Consider the following 19,661-nt stretch of genomic DNA (forward strand, 5'->3'; position numbering starts at 1 on the left):
ATGACATACGAAAGCAAAGCATCTATGTCGTGGCACGGAAGGAGTCATAACGGGTCAATTTATTGACCAATTCCTGTGCAAAGTCCGGAAAAAATATCGAACACGGAATCAGGTTTCCCAGAAATATAAAAACAAGAAACTTTCAAATTTCCTGAAGAGGATTTTTCCACGTTCCAGTACTGATCCTCCAATTGAGAAGTTTGGTTTTAATGATTATATAAATAAAAATGACTCCTAAGTAATCATTTCATGTTTTTAACACAAATAAAAGCGAGTGAAAAAACCGAGATTGCATCGACAAAGATTAGCATAGAAGCAGCAACGCGGGAACGAGGCTGGGTTGGCTACGTAGACTTTGAACTTCTCACTGTTTACTTATTCGCCCGCTAAGGAGGTGTGTGTGTCGGCGTGTAAAGTTCTGTAGCCAAAGAACGCGAAAACCGTTTTGCGCATAATAGTGTTTACAATCTCTGCTGAGGTGATAGGGTAAATAATCCTTGGAACTTCAACAGGATCAATATGGCTGAAGCTAGACTTGGGGTAGCATTTCAATTCCAAGTGACCGAGGATGGAATTATCGTCAACTTCGACAAAAACGGGCTTAAATCTGTCGGTCGAGCTATGGTGAAATCTGCCAAACGGCGGGTTAAGGTTGCAAAGAAGGCGATTTTAAAGCGATCGTTCCCTGCAACCCCAGCATCTTGGATCCTTCTTGTTGCTGCCTTGGGTGCTGCTCGGTATTCAGAGCATGAAACAACTCTGGGAGTATTGGGAAAGTTGGAACGTGGATTGCCTTGGTAGGTAGAGGCATTTACTAATTGGACTTTGCCCGCTTCGTCGAAGATTGGAAGAACTTTTTTTCTTAGCCCATAAGCCGTTATGAACTTCGTAATAATATTTGATACTGCTTAAGTTGGTGCTATTTACCTCCCATTAGTAAATGTTCTCGCTCTTTTTACTGATTAAGGTTTTGCTATTAATTTTTTTTACAGATAAACTGAGCTTAATTTGGCAATAATCATCTGACACGATTTAAAATGTGAATCGCGACTAGTTTTATTTTCATCAGATAGTTAATTTTGAATCCTTTATATTTCCTTAAGAAAGAGCAGCTTCATTAAAATGTATGTTTACGTTACTATCATTCAATGCGAGACAGGTGTGAAAATGAAGCTAATAATAATCGAGAATGTATTTCAACATGTGAACAGAACTTTGCCCATTAATCACCGAATCTTGAAGTTTGTTGGGTCAATAAGACCCCATGTATTGCTCTTCGTAAAAAAAGAGCGACAGATGAGGATGTGGCAAATGGGTGTGATCCTAATATTATAATAAAGCTAATAATAATGGTTACTAGGAAGGTTCGTCGGGAAGTTTTGAAGTAGGAACCATGTTCTTAAAGTTGGGCTCTTTTTCAATCTCTGCTGAAGAGACAAGAGGGAAATCTCGATTTTGTAACTGGCCAGTATCATAGGAACTGATGATCATCTCGTTAACTGGATCGAATTAAACCAGAGAAGAAACTTACCCTTTTTCTGCTAACTCTGTATGCATAATTACTTTCGTTATGTTTTGTTTCTTTTGTTAAGTTGATAAGCGAAAAGAGAAAGAACCAGGGAAGAAACTTATTCTTTTTCTGATAACTCTGTATGCATAATTACATTCGTTATGTTTTGTTTCTTTTGTTAAGTTGATTAGCGAAAAGCCATACCTGTAACAACGATACCCATGCGGTTTGGAAAGGACGTAGGCCGCTTAATTTGTCTTCTGCTATGAGTTTCCTTAGTCATGTTTTATGAGTCTTTGTTTTGACTGCAATGGCTTGATTTTAGGTAAAGATATCAGCAGAAAAAGATATTTTGAATTGAGATGAAGGATTTTGCTTAGGGTTGGGACATAAATAAATCCAAAAATTTAAATTATTTACTCACTAACCAGGTCTGTATTTGGAAGCACTGCCTATCAAAAGAGTTTGATACATGTTCAAGGATAAGGCAGCAGATATTTTGTGTTGTATTATTTTGCCTCAATTTGAGCCGGATATTGGGGGTGGGCCTTAAAGTAATGACAACTAATTTGAATTTCCTCTGCTGACCACGTAGTGAAACTGTAATCTGGCTTTCTTGTTTTTGTTTTTTTTTGATGATTATTGAATTTTGAGGGTTCAACTTGTGCAGAATACATATGAAAGTTGTTTGCTTGAAGTTTTAAATTTATTTTTGTTTCATATTGTATGACATTATCAACTTTGCATTGATAATGATTTTCGTGCTGGGACACCAACTCAGTTTACATATATATAATGTATATAAGTCTTTGTGCTATTTTGGCAATGTCTGTGACACCTCTACTCGTGGATTATTAATTTCTCATATAATTATGAAAGGCATATGTTGAAAAAACATATCACTTTGTTTTGTTAATACTTCTTTTTAGCTTTACTCTCTTTCCTAAGCTAGATCTTATCATGTAAATAATTCTATAAATTAATTAAAACTGGATCTTAACTATCTTTTTGGAAATGGTGCTTCTCTTTTATGAATGTTTACTGTTATTTATGCTTAATTTCCTTAATTTTTCTCTCTTCCGTTCCTAAATATGTACAGTGTAATAATTGTATTTACATCAGTCATGCCAATTTCTTTTGAATTTGAAGAAGATGAGATGAAGTAATCTGAATTTTAATGGGATTTTTTTTGTAAATTTTCCTTTCATATTTTTTTCTACATCTAATTGAAAGATCTGAATGTTAAGAAGAGTCATTGATGTTGTCTGCAGTGTATACTAAAACAAGTTTAATTAACCTTTGGCACTATAAGAATGCATATTCTCCATACTGTTCTGTAAACATTTCCCAAGGTGCTGACAAAGAGAATTTGTTTAACAATCAAGAGCTTGTGAAGTTGGTGATCATTTGTTTTCTTCTTGTGATCTTAATGTTTGATTCAGGAGTGATTTGTGTGGAGAAATTAAATGCTAGCTACTCCTAGGGGTTACAGGGTTGAAAACAAAAGTCATTTGTCCAAAAGAAAAGCATGTTTAAATTTGTCACACAAAAGACCCAATTAAGGGCACCATTTGGAATCAGTCCAGCCTGTATTTTTTATACTTTTAATCTTTTTAAACTTTTAATGCTCAGATTTCATGGAGTTGTTTTATTTGGTATCAGATAATTTCCAGAGTATGAAATATTAGGGAAAAACTATTGTTTATCATTCATTTTTTTTTTAAACACAGGAGTCACAATTTAGATCCCAAAACAGTAATAGCAGTGGCAGTGTTGGTGTGTGCAACAATACTGTGGATGCTGTTAGGTCACATTCAGCAGTTCACCTTGCGCCAGCTGTTGCGTTATAGAGCATTTCTGTATGAACCAAGAGGGTAAGATTACTTGACTTTGATTTCATGATAGAAAACTCAAGATTTTAAAAAACTTAATAAATGAATTACTCATAAAAACAATTGTATTCTTTTGTTGTAGGAAGCTGTCATTAAAAACTAAGTGCTGGCTGGTATGTTTCATTTAGTTGACATGTTTAGTCTTTGTGGTGAATATTATTTTCAAAATTTATCATCCTTTACTCTCATTCTTTCCTCTTGTGACTTCAGGGATTAGTAAAACTCCTTGGTGGTAAAAACCCAACTTTGTACAGTTATGAGAAGTCTTTGCCATCTTTGCCTGTTCCTGATCTCAATGCCACCACAGAGAGAGTAAGTTATATGTTAATTTTCTCATTTTTGAATTAATTTCTGATCATAAAAGAAACTCAATGTCACAATACTAAAATTATTTCATTTTTCAGTATTTGCGTTCTGTTAGACCTATTCTTGGTGAAGAAAGATTTAAAAAGATGGAAACATTAGCAGAAGAATTCAAGGTTTGAGAGAGCTTTAATTAAATCAAACTTTCCTGTTAGATATATTACCTATTTTAATTTATTTATAGATATTGACTGGGCATGTGCTTGAACAATAAGTTTTGTACATATATTGACTTCCTAGTGTAGGTTCTGAAATTATATTCTGGCAGACAACTTTATTTCCCACTTTTTAACTATTTTTAAGTAACTGATTTGTTTATTGTTTTTGTGTCTTTTATGATTTGATATTTTGCTGTATAAATAAGTTTGTCATAAATTGTTCTAACAGTTGTATGTTAATTCTCTGGGAGTTATAACTATAAAGTTGATGTGATTTGACAAATTCAGTTTTCAAGTAAAGGGTTCAATGATGGTCTTCATAAGTAGCCTGTTTCACTTATGGCTGCAATTAGGTTTCGTCACACACAAACCACAGCTCTTCCCCAGAACCTTACATTTGTGATCTAAGGTAGCTTTGACACACTTTTTAATGTTATTTTTCTTTAGAATGGTCTTGGGAAGAAGTTACAGCGCTACTTGGTCTGGAGATCCTGGTGGTCCACAAACTATGTTAGTAAAATAGTTAACAGTCATGGGCACCCTCCTAGTCTGCCTGTTGGGTACTGATCATAAAATTTGTATTAGGATTACAATTTACTTCAGTATTAGTAAGAGTTTTCAATGAACATTGACTTTTATTAATCTAAACTAGTCATTAAACATACCTACAGGTGACTGCACATACAGTAAGGTTTAATTGCCTTTTCACGATTTCTCTCTTAGGAAGTTTTAATAAATTGAATTAATTTGTATTTTGTCATGAAATCTTTGTGAACCTGGTAACATATCTATCTTAAACTAAACACTTAGTTAACATTGTTCTTACATATTAAATTTAATTTTAACCCTTAGTTATCACATGTGCTTTCCATTAGTAAACTTACAGCTTGTTATTTTGACCAATGACACTGCATATATATGTTAAGTGAGGAATATGATAAAATTTATGTCACTGTGGTAATAATTTATCTGTAACTAATTGTGTGCTTGACTTTTAACAGATCAGTGACTGGTGGCAGCAGTTTGTGTATCTTCGCTCCAGGGAACCTCTTATGATCAATAGTAACTACTATGGAGTGGTCAGTATCTTTCAGTCTTATGATTTGATATTAATTGTGATGTAGATAAACGTAAAAGATGCACACAACTAGTAGTAGAAAGTAATACAAGTGAATCCAGGGCTGACTATCAACAGCCTGGAACCATTGGCAGGTAAATCTACAATTGTGTTGGGTTTCACAAACAACTGCAGTCATTAGTGTAAGATATGGTTGAAAAACGTGGCAAATTGATTTTGCTCTTCGTAAAAAAAAAAGTTAAGAGTCAAGGTTCCTCACACAGGTATTTCTTACCTTTGTGTAAACTCTTTGTTTAAAAAACTTAGATCCAGACAGACCCTGTTTATTTTTCTATTACATTATATGAAAATGTTTTCCTTGGTTTTTTGATGACTAGTTTCTGTTATAGTTTATATTTTGAAATATTAGCCACATTTGTGGTACTGCAGCTGTTTTGAGTTTTTTTTCACCACACCATTTTATCCAGGACTCTGTGGAGGTTCCATCACCAATACAAAGTGCAAGAGCAGCCAATATAATTTATGCCATGTATGCGTACAGAAAACAGATCTTCAAGGAAAAACTGGAACCTGTAAGTTTAATTTATAATCACTTTATACAATAATTACTCGTTGAAGGCCCTTAAAGTTTATGAAATTTACTATTTTAAGTCCATATTAGAGGTGCATTCCTTTTGGAAGTTTTATAAATAAAAGGAACACAACCATAATTTGGAATTGAATCACTCTACTCATTTTAGGAATAGTTAAAAAAATATAACATTATTGAAAAAACTTTTTACCCTTTATGGTGGCTAATTAACGTTTTCAACCCAGTTGTTCACACTAAATTACCTTTTTAGCCAATAGTTAATCCCCAGACCCTGCTTGTTCAAAGTTTGGATAATGCTGTCCACTGGATAAAACTCTATTCAAAGGATAACACTATATGTTTAGCTATCACTTACAGATCTGCTGGATAGCGATTTTTCTGTTGGATAGTGTTATCTCCCTTTTATACAACTGGGCCCAGAAGACTATTTTGATTAAAACAAAAACTCAATTTTGAGTTGTAGAAAACTTGTCATTGTTGATATTTAGTTTTATAAATGAATGCACTCCCCTTGTTGAGGTCTGTTTGGCAATAGTGGCTGCTCCTAGTGATTAGTCAGGAACTTTTACTTGATAGGTAGCTTCTAAAGAACATTCAGACGTTAGTCCATAACCGTAATATGGTTTCGTTTGCAGCAATTTGCAATGGGTTTAATCCCACTTTGTTCAGAACAGTTCAGGAAAACATTTAATACAACTAGGATACCACTGAAAGAACAAGGTGAATGTAACAATCATTTTCTTCTGGTTGAGGTTGTTTTTCTCCTGTACCATATGCCTCCTTACATTACTTGCATTAACTGTATCAAATGGCTGTTACATCCTTTTCATCCAATATTACAATATTGTTTATAATAATTCTTATCTATAATAAAATCTTGTTTGGGCACTTGGTTTGATTGACTGTCAGCACAGTTTAGATAACCCTTTCTCACTGTAATTTGTTCAAATTTGTCATGCACAATACTGTAGTTAGGGAACCCTTAAATTAGTTTGTCAGTTTTTGTTTGTGGCATTTTTACTTTTAGATCACCTCCATCACCATGGTTCAACATCCCATACTGTTATCTATCATCGTGGAAGATTTTTTAGACTTGAGGTCTTTCATCGTGGACAGTTATTGAAGGCTGCTGATCTGGAAAAGTACGTCTTATTATGTATTTTGCAGCTTCTTAGAAAATAGGGTAAATGACAAAGCTGTTTTAAGGGGAATACCTGGGTGACATAAGGCCCTTGTTTTACAAAAACATGGGGTGCTCAGATCTTACAAGCATATTTAATTAACTTCTCAAAAACAAAAGTTGACATACCAGGTCTACTATTGCACAGTTGTGAATATTATTATTAGGAATGTTCTTAACTTTTGATAAATCCACAGTGTTGAAGTATTGTCATTAGACCCTTACCATGTATACTGCTGTATAATTAAAGTGAAGGAAGTTGTGCTCTAACGAGAGAATCTTCCTTCCCTGAGCAACAATTAGAGGATTAGGAAATACATGTATTTGCGCCAGGTTATTGTTGCCTGAATAAAGGTGCAATTTTTTCATAAGAATCTTTTTAAGATTCTGGTTGGCAGAGTTGAAAGTTTTAATGACATTTATGAACGACTTACAGTCTAAGGCCATTGTAAAACAGTTCATAGTATTTTATGGCTAAGCTGCACTATCAAACTTTTTGTCATAATAAACTCATTCCATGATTTTGTTTGTTAGACAAATTATAAAGATCCTGGAAGATGATTCAAAGCCAGCACCTGGAGAAGAACTTTTACCAGCATTAACTAGTGCTGAGAGGTATAATGACACAATACTGTTAACAAAACATATTCTTGTAATTTACAATCCATGTCATTTCAATGGAAAAATATTTCATTGAAGTACTTTGTTGCAACCTTTACTCAAACATTTCAGAAATCTGTGGGCTGAGACAAGAAGTACGTACTTCAGCAAAGGTGCCAATAAGGAATCTCTGGGTTGTATTGAGGATGTAAGTGAAACCATTTGTCACATCCATGTAGCACAAAGAAAAATTTAAATCTCAGCTAGTTCTGAAGGTTGAAGTTTATAAATTAGATGTGACACATCCCTTGCATGGTGTAAGAATTGACAATACAGAAATGGTTGTCCTAATTGTCAATAAAGCTCAACATCTATCATCTTTCTCACTCTATCTGTAGTGTCTAATGTCAAACTGTTATAAAATAATCACTTCATCCATGGAGACTTTCAAATTTAATTTTTTTCTGTATTTCACTGTATCTCCTGCATGAGATGCTGGTCCATTTCTTGTTACCTTTGGTATTTTTTCAGGTTTCCTCAATAGTTTGTGAGTAAAATCATTAAAAATATGATTATTTTGTATCATTCGATAATGTGTGTGAGGGAATCTATGCTGTTTATTTTCCTTTTGTTTGAAAATTTTTCAGGCTGCAGTTTTCTTGAGTCTGGAGGATTTGTCATTGAATTATGGAAAGGTAAGAGCATAATATTTTGAATGTTAAGACTTAAATGAAGTAAGTAGATTTGATATATTCTGTGAAAGTGGCCTCTTGAAAAATGTTGGAGCTGTTCCTTAGTTATCCTGTGGTATGGGAAGCTTACTATAAAGATTTAGTGATAACCAATCACCTGCTTGTATATTTTTGAAAAACAGGAAGATTCAGAAGACATGGACTCTCTCTGTCGATATCTGCTTCATGGCAATGGTCACAGTTGCTGGTTTGATAAATCATTCTCTGGCTACATCTTCAAGAATGGCAGGGTAAGAGCCAAGTGGTAGATGATCATAATGGTAAAGTAGTGTAGCTCATATTTTACCACAATTGACAGTTATGTCACATTCAGATTGGCCAATTTTCGGTTGTTGACAAGAGTACAGAGAACACTGTTAGCCTCAACCTGTCACACAATGCCTTTAACAGCTCTCAAACATGGATCACTTGGAAATTTTAACACCAATAATCTGGTTAAAAAAGCAATTTGATGGTGGTTTAGTGGAGTCTGTACTCATATCAACTACAATATTCGTCATCACAGTGGTCCAAATTTGTTGCAAACTATAGCATTTTGACTACTGTGATGAGGAATCTTGTCATCCATAAGAAAATTGACCACACTAAACCACTGGCGGTTAGTGAACTGTACATTCCATCTTTGAACTTACCATCTGCATGACAGAGAGTATTGAACTTGCTGAAGAGAATAATGATTTGTGACAATGTCCTTTAAATTTAAAAGTCTTCATTAACTTAAGAGGCCCCCTCCTTCCACACATTGTTTGAATACAGCTGAAAGGTTAGATAAAGTATACTCCTTCTTGTATTAGATAAGGGTGGGGAAGGAAGGCCAACATCATACATGTGCATTCAGATAGGAAAAATTAGACTAACTGATATAGTTAGAACAATTACATTGTTCTGCTATTGTTGTTCAATTGAAACTTTTCATTTTCAAGGACTTACAATTATGAGACAGTGTGTATTGATGCTGCATAATTTGAGTGTGTTCTAGAAATTTTATTTATTTATTTATTTATTATTTGCAGTTTGGCATTTGTGCAGAGCACTCATGGTATGAACACTTTATACTGTCTTGTATAAAATAATCTCTCCAAATATACAGATATACACACAGTCTAGTAACATTTATGCTCTTCCATGCTCTTGACCAATGATTATTTCACAAAAATATCAAATGAAATGAACATAACAAGTTCAAACTTGGTGAGATTGACAGTTAAGGGTTGATTTTGAGAGATTTCAGTCCATGAAGGGTGTGTTACCGGAGGTATTCTGTCAATGCCTCTCAGTGCCCAAGTCACCAATGAAGGTAGGGGGCCAAGGGGCTGCAATGGCAGTCACACCCAAATGCCCCTAGAACACCTAACTGGCATACCCAACCTGCAACCCAGCCACAAGCTCTGTGCATGTCACACTAGAGCCAGATGGCTCAATGGAAGGGAAAAAATTATGAATAGGAATAACTAAATAAACAAATAAAAATAGATAGATGAACAGATATAAAACCCTGGACAAAAATTCCTCCAGTTGGGGATGAGAACTGCTATCCTTAAGGATGACAATGCCATGCTACAGAACAGCGAACACATTGCAAATACATGGAAAGACAATGCATGCACTGATTAAAAATACCACTGGACAAAGACAGCCCCAGGGGTTCAACAACCAGATGATAGCTGCTGATGCTACAAAATGCAACAAATGCAGTAAAAATTCCAAGAGAACAGCTGCAAAATGTTACTGACCAAAATTTGCCCCTAGTCTTCAACCATGTTAAATTCCTTTTAACCATATTAAATACAGTGCTCACAAAAACAATTATGCAGGTTTAAGAGTTGAGTAAAACATACTGTTAAGACAATAGGCAAATGTTAAATTTAAGATTTTCTATACATTTTTAGGGCAGATGCTCCTATTGTTTCTCATCTTGGGGAGTTTCTTATGATAGAAGACATCCAAGTTATGGGGCAAGTAATCAATTTTAGTACTGTAAGGTTATCAAACATGCAAACTGTTTTTGTCGTTTCCCACATGGTTGGTTATGGTGTCAGCTTTTTTCAATTGTAACAGAAAAATCATGAACAACTTTGTGATTATGCAACCCACAATTTGCTTGGATAGCTCGTTTTGTGTTTGTTCAGGTCCTTATGTTGATTTGTTGTTGATACTGATTTGCTTATTTTGAACTTAAGTTCTGGATATCTTCATATGAAGTAGGCCACATTGTATACTCTGTGTACATTTCCATATTTTTTTAAACCAGCTTACTTAACCTGTGCGAGCTGGCATTGGTTTGCAGTTTACTTGCAGAAGAGGGATTTTACTCATCATTAACTCTAACAACTATCTTTAGATACAAGGAAGATGGTCACTGTAAAGGTGAGCCAGAGTTTGACCTACCCCCACCAACAAGGCTCAAGTGGGACATCCCTGAAAAGGTGTGGCACTGCATTCTTATTTCATGAACTGTTTATACTGAAAGGTAAAATGCTAAATGTTTTGGTCATGGAAACCCCAACAAGTTTTAGTATCAAGTTTTCAAACATAGGCATGCTACATATACAAGAGTTATTTTGTTGGCTGGGTGGGTTGAGGTGGGACAAGTTGTACAATTGATGTTTTAATTTTTTATAGAAAATCTTAAGTTCCATGTGGAATTTTTCCCAGGGTTTGGATAATGTAGTTAGAAAATGTGATAAACTGCAGATTCTTTGCAAGGAAATGACACTCGATGGAACAAAGGCTAATTGTGCAAAATGGAAATTGATTGGTGGAATACAAATTAAGCTTGTGAAAACTTGCCTAGTGTTCATGTAGTGCAATGACTGGGTATGTTCTGATTGGACTTTGGATGTTGTTTTCATATCATGTGATGGAATGTAAGTTGTTTTCCATGTACTTTGAGAGTAAAGGAGCAGAAAAAAACATGCTTAACATAAAAATGTGACAGAAAATTACCTGCCAACCTTTCTTATCCTGCCAACCTATTCTTATCTCTTGACCTTATTCTTAGAGGTTTTTGCAAAGGCCACAAACCATTACACTTACCTAATGAGCCCAAAATTTCTGGGTAATGTCATTTGTTGTGCACAGCCCGCCAATGCCATGACATTGGCAAGAAAGCAATACTTAAATGTTACAAGAAAATTACCTGCCAACCTTTCTTTTCCTGAGAAATCTTGACCTTATTCCTAGAGGTTTTTGCAAAGGCCACAAACTATTACACTTACCTAATGAACCCAAAATTTCGGGTTAATGTCATTTGTTGTGCACGGGCCCCTGATTCCCTGACATTGGCAAGAAAACAATGCCTAAATGTTACAAAAAATTACCTACCAACCTTTCTTATCCTGAGAAATCTTGACCTTATTCCTAGAGGTTCTTGCAAAGGCCACAAACTATTACACGTACCTAATGAGCCCAAAATTTCTGGTTAATGTCATTTGTTGTGCACGGCCCCCTGATTTTATGACATTGGCAAGAAAACAATACTTAAATGCTACGATTGATGCAAGATACATAAATGCTGTGATATGATTGATGCAAGCTACATGCCCTAATGGAGCAATCTGATTGGTGCAAGATACATATCCTAAGGCAGGGATCTGACTGGTGTGAGCAACATGCCACTCTTCACACTATTAACATAGATTTTTAAAAGTCAGAAAGTTTTCTGATATATCTCTTTCAAAAAGAGCAAAATGCTCTAATTATGAACATGTACTTCCATGTTGGTTATTTATCCAAGTCTGGTGTAAAATTCAGGTTCTAGCCCTCAGTTTACAATTTTCTTTTTTCATATCACCACTGGATAATTGACAGATGAAATGTAACTTATTAGTTAAGTTACCATTCTTCTTCTAAGAATTTACTTGGTAATTGAACACAAAACAAAGAATTAAAAGGGACCCTGAGTAGTAATGACTCTGAGAACAATGTGATGGACCACCAAATGGTACTTATGGATCAACTTGCATGAGAAAGAAAAAGCATTTGAAAAGTTCCAGAGAATTTGAAACCAGGGCTATTGGAAACTATGCCACTGCTATTGTTTTGAGCTTTTTTTCATATTCTATACACATGGTTAATTTTGGTCTTAGAAAAATAAGACATTTTTCATTGACCATTAATTACTGGAATTAATTATAATTGGACCCTTTTTTCCTTCTACTCAGTGTGTTTCAATCATCGAGTCTTGCCAGGAGAATGCAGAAAAACTGATCAATGACCTTGACCTCCATGTCCTTGTACACACTGCTTTTGGTAAGACAATGCTCAAGATAAATTACTTGGAAATGCAGTGGCCTATTGGTCACTGTGTTTAGAAATGAATTAAGGTGTCTTGAATCAAGGTTTGTCTTGTGTTCTTGAGTAAGAAAGCAATCCCTTTGACTCCTAGAAGAGGGTGAATGTAAACTTCTCACAATTTCATTACCTTAGCCATTAAAAAGATAACAAGAATCAAGATATATTTGTCAGCTAGGGGGTAATGACTTGATAAAAGACCTAATTCTTCCAACAAATTTACAGAGGAATGTACAGCAGTTAGAAAGGGAGAATTACCTATTACATCTTCAGGTTTAATAGGTTTAAAAAAAGCTGCTCTACAATGTTTGAACTGTTTTCTGTAGTATGCAAAATTATTTGTAACACTTGGTTGATCATCAACTATGGGTAAGATGTAGTTTAGAGCTCTTTGTCATGAGAAGTGGCTAACACTTGTAATATGTTAGCTTTCTGAATTGTCTACAGTAACTAGCTTTTCTCTTTCTAATCAATGTTTTGAATGTTCATTGATGACAACACAACCATTTCTTTACAAACTAATCAGAACCCTTCTCATTTCAAAATAGGGGCTTGGTTGTCGATTGTTACACTTGGATTTGCATCTAGCATGAGCTAAAACTGAAAAAGAAAATTACAAAGAACCAAATAGTTTTCTCATTGACATTTTTCAATGTTTCAAATTTTAGGAAAGGGTGCCATTAAAAAATGCAAATTGAGGTATGGATATCCTGTTTATATTGCAGTTGTTATAAATCACCTTTGCCTCAGACATTTTGCAGAGCAAAGGAATGCACACAGCAACAGAGAAAAACTTTTTCTTTGCCTCTGAGACCCTTCACAGATAAACCCAGAATTCATAAAACCCATAATCCTGTAAGAACTTCTGACTCAAATGAACACAACCTAAACAGTCGTTGTTGATGTTCTTGTAAAAGTTGGCACTGAAAAACTGATCTTCAGATTTACTTAAAAAACGGTGACAGTGGCTTAAAATCGTAGAATGCATAGCAGCAAAAGGTTGTCTAGTTGGGTGAAGACACTTAAGAAGACCAGTTGCTTCTACTTGTTACAAGGAAAATTTGGGATAACAATGTGCTTCATGCCAATAAAACTTTGTGTAAAACTTTGTTCAAATAAATCTTTGTCTCTATGACTAGGATTTGTTTCTGCTGAGGCACAAATTCAAACTGGTTTGAATTTCGAATTGAAAATTTCATGCACAAGAGATGTTGCAAAATCAATCTAGTATTTAAAGTTGCAACATTTATATTAAGGGCAAAGTGTTTCCATCACACATAGTTACTGGTATATACATGTACCAAGGAGTAGGAAATTAATCATTTTCAAAAATTTTGCTTGTGCTTTTGTCCTCTTCCACAGCCCAGATGCTTTTATTCAGATGGGTCTTCAGCTGGCCTACTTCAAGGTTTGTCTTTGCCAAATATGACTTTCGCCTTCCTCTATATTCATTTAAATTTCGTAGAGGTACAGGGTGTACTCTTTAGCAGTTAAGTATCGAGTTCTTCGGGAACGCAATTCATAAAAATGGATTTTGTTGTCGCTGTACCTTAAAGTATTCTTCAGATTAGAAAAAAGGAAAGTTAAAGAGAGCAGGAAAATTACTAAAACAACCTTAAAGAAACCAGAATTTTCTCTAAGTTATGTTAGAAAGGGGCCTCTTTTTGTTGAAGGAACGTGCATTTAACATGTTATGAAAATGTTTCATTGTTTTCAGGATCAACAATCTTTCAGTTTAACTTATGAATCCTCCATGACAAGACTTTTCAGGTAACAGGTCATCTCCTTCTTAGTCCTCAATATTTGCTCGTTGTTATTACGGTACATAACTGGGAGGTACCCCCAGTGATGGTAACTAGGGCCGTATTTTACCCTTACCAAAGCGGATGCAAGCTGAAACCAATCTCTGTGATCCAGCCGCGCTTGATTTCTGTTACGTGTAAGTACTTTAAGGTCTCACTGGCTCCATATGATGTAACCTTTGCTTCGATCGGTTGAGGAAATTACTTTGGTTTTGCGTTCTTTAAGAGTCCCTTGGTTCCCTTGACTTTGGTTTTGACTGACATAGTCAGTATGATCAGTCAACCCTTTAACTCCCAGAAGTGATTAACATGAAACTTCTCCCTACAATATCCATTCATTAATCAACAAATAGGTAATGAGAATATTCAGACCTATCAGGTGGAAGTAGCTATCTTGATCTAGCAGCAAGTTCTCATAACTAATTTACAAGGAAATGTGTAGCAGCTAGAGGGGAGAGTTAACAATCAGATTTTGGGAGTTAAAGGGTCAACGTAACTAATTCTCAGCCCCCTCTCCCCCCCAATTTCACTGATTTTATCTTTTGCTACTTTCAGAGAGGGCCGCACTGAAACAGTCAGACCCTGTACCACTGAGTCTTGTGCTTTTGTCAGGGCAATGCTTGACCCCTCTTCTAAGGTGGGTGTTTTTTTTTTTGTGGTTGTTGTTATTTTTTCACTTTTAACTCGCGAAAGTTACTAACATGTAACTTTTCTTCACACTTTCCACTTATAGAACCAGACGGTTTTCTCTTGATTTAAAACCAAATTCTTTAAACTACGTTACAAAGGTGAATTGTATGAATTCACCTATATTAGCTTCACATGCGCAATCAGGTTAGGCTCCAACAGAATGAACCATCTGGCTCATAACTGGCTGGCTTAAAATGGTCGTGCTATCATTCGGTGGACTGTTTAAACTCGTCAAATTTCTTTAATTCTTAATTTATCAGCCTGGGATACAAACAATTAAAGTGATATGTGCTTCTCATTTGTTATAGAAATCTGAGAGGAGAGAGCTACTTGAGAAAGCCGCGGAACTTCATGTCGATGGTTTCAGAAAGGCTATGTCTGGAGCAGGTGAAAAAAAAAAAGTTAAAGATTTTCAACCCCCTTAAAATTGTCCTCTGCAGGCTTTAAATTTAATATGACAACTAGCCATGTAGCCATTTTTTACGAAACCATGAAATAGGCAAAAAAAATTTTGATGCTAGCGGGACTCCAGACGCGACCCTTTACGTAACATTATGAACAGACGACTCTGTATGCATAAAAATCAAATCAGTGTAAAATGTTATGGAAGTAATTTTTTTGTTCTCAATAGGTGTCGACCGTCATTTATTTGGCTTGTATGTTGTATCCAAGTACTTAGAAGAGGACTCACCGTTTCTGAAGGAGGTTAGTTTCTTTGATTTTTAAGGAGTCTACTGCCGAATTGTTGAGCGTCCAAAAAGATTTGGGATTTTTTTTAGCTTTTCTGTATTTCGTACTGTGATTGGTCTATAAAACTTGTTGTACCGTCGGACCACTGGAAACTGCAAATCTTAAAGCACATATTTTTTCCTGCGCTCAAGACAGTCCGCTAATTTTAATCTAGTTCGTGTTTGCTCCTTTGATGCTTTCTTTTGTTTTGGATTCACATTAGTTTTTGCTATTATGGCGCTCAATCAAAATGCACTTTGTACACCGTGTGGACATTCACAGTAATGTCTGTAATTTTTTCTCTTGCAGGCTCTCAAAGAACCATGGAAACTGTCCACAAGCCAAGTAAGTACAGCTGTATGTAATGAAATCTTAAATGAAGCATGGTGAAGCATAGTATGTATATGACTGCTTGACTTCCAGAACCAGCCTACTCTAGGCAGTCAGTTTGTTGATGAGGGGGTGATAAAGAGGAACTAGGAATAGAAAAGAACGAGGGGGCGTGGGGTGGGGGGGGGATTAAAAACCTAATACACTGGGCCGATATTCTCTCACGCGATCGTTTGTTTGTTTCCATTTAACAAGAACTTGGCACAGGCTCTCCAGAACAAGTGTCACGTATGAAGAAAAAAAGATTATTAGATTGTAGGTCGAAGATTTATCGTCGGTGCCATTTTTAACTCGTTTCCTCTCGTACCACATGTAGAATAGCGAGCGAAATGTTTTTGTTGTTGTTGTTTTTGTTGTTTTTAATTTGATTACGTGATGTGCTGTTTGTATTGAAATGCTCTTCGCATTTCAGACTGCAACCCAGCAAACAAATAGAGGAAACTACATCAAGCATCCAGGAATGAAAACGGCTGGAGGAGGGTTTGGACCTGTAAGATAACTTTCTATTTCGTTAAGCTATCCTTTCTCAAGAAATCATAGGGTACTTCGCTGGCTAGTCTTGCAAAATTTGGTTCTACATCAAAATCACATATCCTGGTTAGTAGACAAATTGATTCATGCGTTTTTGAGAGGGCTACTCCTTCAGTTACTCTTTCTCTCTATTATCAATCAAACAGCCATGAAAATCAAAAGATTTCCTGTAAATGGTGGTGTCCTAAATTCTCGTTACGAAAGCCTGTCTTCTTCGCTTTGTTTTAGAATTAGTAAAGGAGTTTGCACATTAAGTTAAAGGCTCAGAGTGGGTTTCTTTTAGGTGTAGCTGTCGCAAACTGTTTTCTACCTATTCTTATTTAGTTATTTATCTGTTTGCTTTATTTTTATTTGTATTCTTTTTGAGAGGGCTGTTGAATCTGATATTTCACAAACTTGCAAACCTTATCTCGTTCGATAGGTTCAGATCGGTTCTTTGATTGTAAAGTTTTGTTTTAGTTTCACCGGTCACTACCGAATTACAAATTGAATATCACCTCAGATGACAAGTGTTGTTATCTTTTATCAGGTCGCTGATGATGGTTATGGAGTATCGTACATTATTGCTGGTGAAGATGTTATCTTCTATCATGTCACATGCAAGGTTTCGTCCCAGCTCACTGTAAGTATTTCAATTGTCTGTGCTTGGTCAGTTCGGACAGAAAGATATTTTTCGTCTTGACACGAGCGTGAGACAGCGGAAAGATTCTGAGGAGTCAAACCTAAGAGGTACAGATTCCACACGCTAACGCTCTACCACTGAGCTACAGATACTTTCTATGCTGAGGGAGGTCATTACACTTTTCTAGCTTCATACGTGACATGGCTGGTCTTACGTCCAGTCGAAAGCGTCATTTGTTTAAATTCTGGCACGATTGATATTAGTTAGGGTGGGTCGCAAGTGTTCCAAAGTCAGTTTTTCTCTGGAAGTTCCTCTCGAAGTTCGAACTAAACTGTTTTACTGCACTTAAACTTCTTTCTCGCGTTCTTTCCTCACAGGATTGCAAACGATTTTGTGCAACTATCAGGGAGAGCATGGCAGAAATGAAAGCTTTGTACGATGACTAAACCCGCAAAATCCATTAACATGAGGTTCAGATCAGTTTCTTTGGATGCTTTCGTACCAAGCCGAGAGACTTTTCTGACTAGCTTTCGCTCTTTTTGAGTTTCCTATGTTCAGCTGACACACCTAGCCCTCCCATCCCTACAAGAAATAGGATGCTTCCCCCCCCCTTCCAAATTGGCTACCTCAGCTGGCACTTTATAGTTTCAACACAACATAAAAACCTCCGGAATATGTAAGGAATTACTGACCAAAATATGAGCGATTCAAATTTTCCCCTCCTCCCCCGAAAAAAAAAAAAGAGAGAGAGAGTAGAAAATGTGTTAGTTTGATATAGGATATTCAGACAAGAGTTTATATAAAGTAAGTAGGAGTAAATTTATTGCATGGGAATTCGAGGTTGCACATATTTTCATTATTAACGGGAGCGAAACGCGAGATGCTTTTTCAGCTTCATTTGGTATCGGAGAATTTCACCTAATATTTTTTACAATACTTGGATATTTAATACTGTTTCACTAGTATCTGTAAAAGTTTGCAGAGTAAAAATGTAAACTATCCCACAGAATAGATTTTCATTCATGTGACAAGCGGCCATTTTTGTTTCCTCAAACGAAAGAGAATTTACAACGCATGGCCGATGTGAGGTCACGTGACAACGACAGAAAGCCTTGTCTCTCTGTGTCGTTAAAAGCCTGGTCAAACGCACGCACCATTTCAACAGAAAACATCTTACAACACTTTTGGATCGTGTTGTGAGATGCTGTGAAGGAGATGGCCAAACGCGCGCAACAGCTTACAACATCCAAAAATGTCGCAACACAAATATGGCCGTTTTCCACCTGATTCAACCCTTTCCAACATCTTTCAACATGTAGCAATATGTTGCCACAGGGTGTCCAAACGTGTCTAACAAGTTGTTTTCTACAATGTTGCGTTGAAATGTTGCGTTCGTTAGGCCGGGCCTTTACACAACGTATCTACCTGTTTCGTTGCGCGACGCTTCAGTTCTTCTCGTTGCGTTATATTACAACCTAAATAGTTTTAATCAAACCGACAACTTTAGGTAAGAATTCCATAAATTATTCTAGCAACAGCCATAAGATCTTTTGAATATGTTTAAGGTTAAGTTAACATAATAGTATGTTATAATGCATGGTAGTTTAGAGTGATTTTGACGTTTATAACAAATGAGTAGACTTAGTTTTAAAGGATACAGTTTAAATAGTTTCATGAATGAAACAAAGTCAAATCGAAATTTAAGAATAGTTAAGTGCCAGACATTGTGTTACGCAGCGAAATTATATGCAATAAGAGCTAAATTGAAGAAATGACGTGGGCGAGAAGGGAGCGCACCAGGAAATGTGGAAAGAAAGTCTAGGAAATGCAGTTGAAGGTTAGAACCGCGTACGGATGCGATTGCCACGCCGAAGCTAGGAGAAGACACTTTGATGCGTTATAGTGCAAGAAGAGACCGAAGAGTTTTTCGAGCTCACAGCTTATGGGTGGCTCTCCTTCCAAACGTAATGCGTAGTAGAGGTGAACATAAATTTGCAGAGATAGATTCCGGTGCCCCATGAACGCTGCTTTGGTACTTACTTTTTTCTTATTTCCCTTTTTTTTTCGTTTGGCAATGCTACTGGCACGCACATTATATTAGATTAACATGGGTAAGGGGGATTGCTCGTATTGCGCATTGCAGTGGATAGCAAGTTTCTCGGTAGTTTTGTGAACTTAAAAAAGCTCAACGGCTAAACGTAAATTTTTAAAGTAATTTAAGAGTGAGGTTTTAGTGTTAGTGTGAAGAATATTTCCTTAATAAAATCTTATGATTAAGATAGGACTTAACTAATGACCGCTTTCTCGATTCCGAGCTTAGGTCTACACTGAGAAAATTCTTTGGAAAACGATTGCGTTAAATTTCGAATTCTTCACTTCTTCTTTGTATTCAGTTTCCTTGCTCGGATCACCAGACAGAACTAGACGATCAGGTGTTCCAAGTAGTTGGAAGCAGTCGCCGAATAATATTTTAAGAGGT

The 19,661-nt window shown here is 36.0% G+C and overlaps 1 protein-coding gene across 1 annotated transcript; it reads left to right on the forward strand.

Annotated features, from left to right (window-relative positions):
• The first annotated feature begins 373 nt into the window (after positions 1–373).
• On the forward strand, positions 374–19,471 carry LOC131781175 (carnitine O-palmitoyltransferase 1, liver isoform-like). The gene is made up of 28 exons (XM_059097816.2): positions 374–797; positions 3,241–3,384; positions 3,485–3,515; positions 3,613–3,714; positions 3,807–3,881; positions 4,371–4,433; positions 4,925–5,002; positions 5,469–5,573; positions 6,229–6,313; positions 6,621–6,735; positions 7,308–7,388; positions 7,506–7,581; positions 8,021–8,068; positions 8,248–8,355; positions 9,139–9,164; positions 10,015–10,080; positions 10,467–10,551; positions 12,289–12,376; positions 13,087–13,117; positions 13,781–13,826; positions 14,136–14,188; positions 14,776–14,857; positions 15,219–15,297; positions 15,542–15,615; positions 15,949–15,984; positions 16,442–16,519; positions 17,090–17,182; positions 17,560–19,471. The coding sequence occupies exons 1-28, from the start codon at positions 520–522 to the stop codon at positions 17,626–17,628; spliced, it is 2,295 nt and encodes a 764-aa protein (XP_058953799.2). The 5' UTR covers positions 374–519; the 3' UTR covers positions 17,629–19,471.
• The last annotated feature ends 190 nt before the right edge of the window (positions 19,472–19,661 follow it).

This window comes from Pocillopora verrucosa, chromosome 1 (genome assembly GCF_036669915.1).
Source record: "Pocillopora verrucosa isolate sample1 chromosome 1, ASM3666991v2, whole genome shotgun sequence".
Lineage (NCBI taxonomy): Eukaryota > Metazoa > Cnidaria > Anthozoa > Scleractinia > Pocilloporidae > Pocillopora > Pocillopora verrucosa.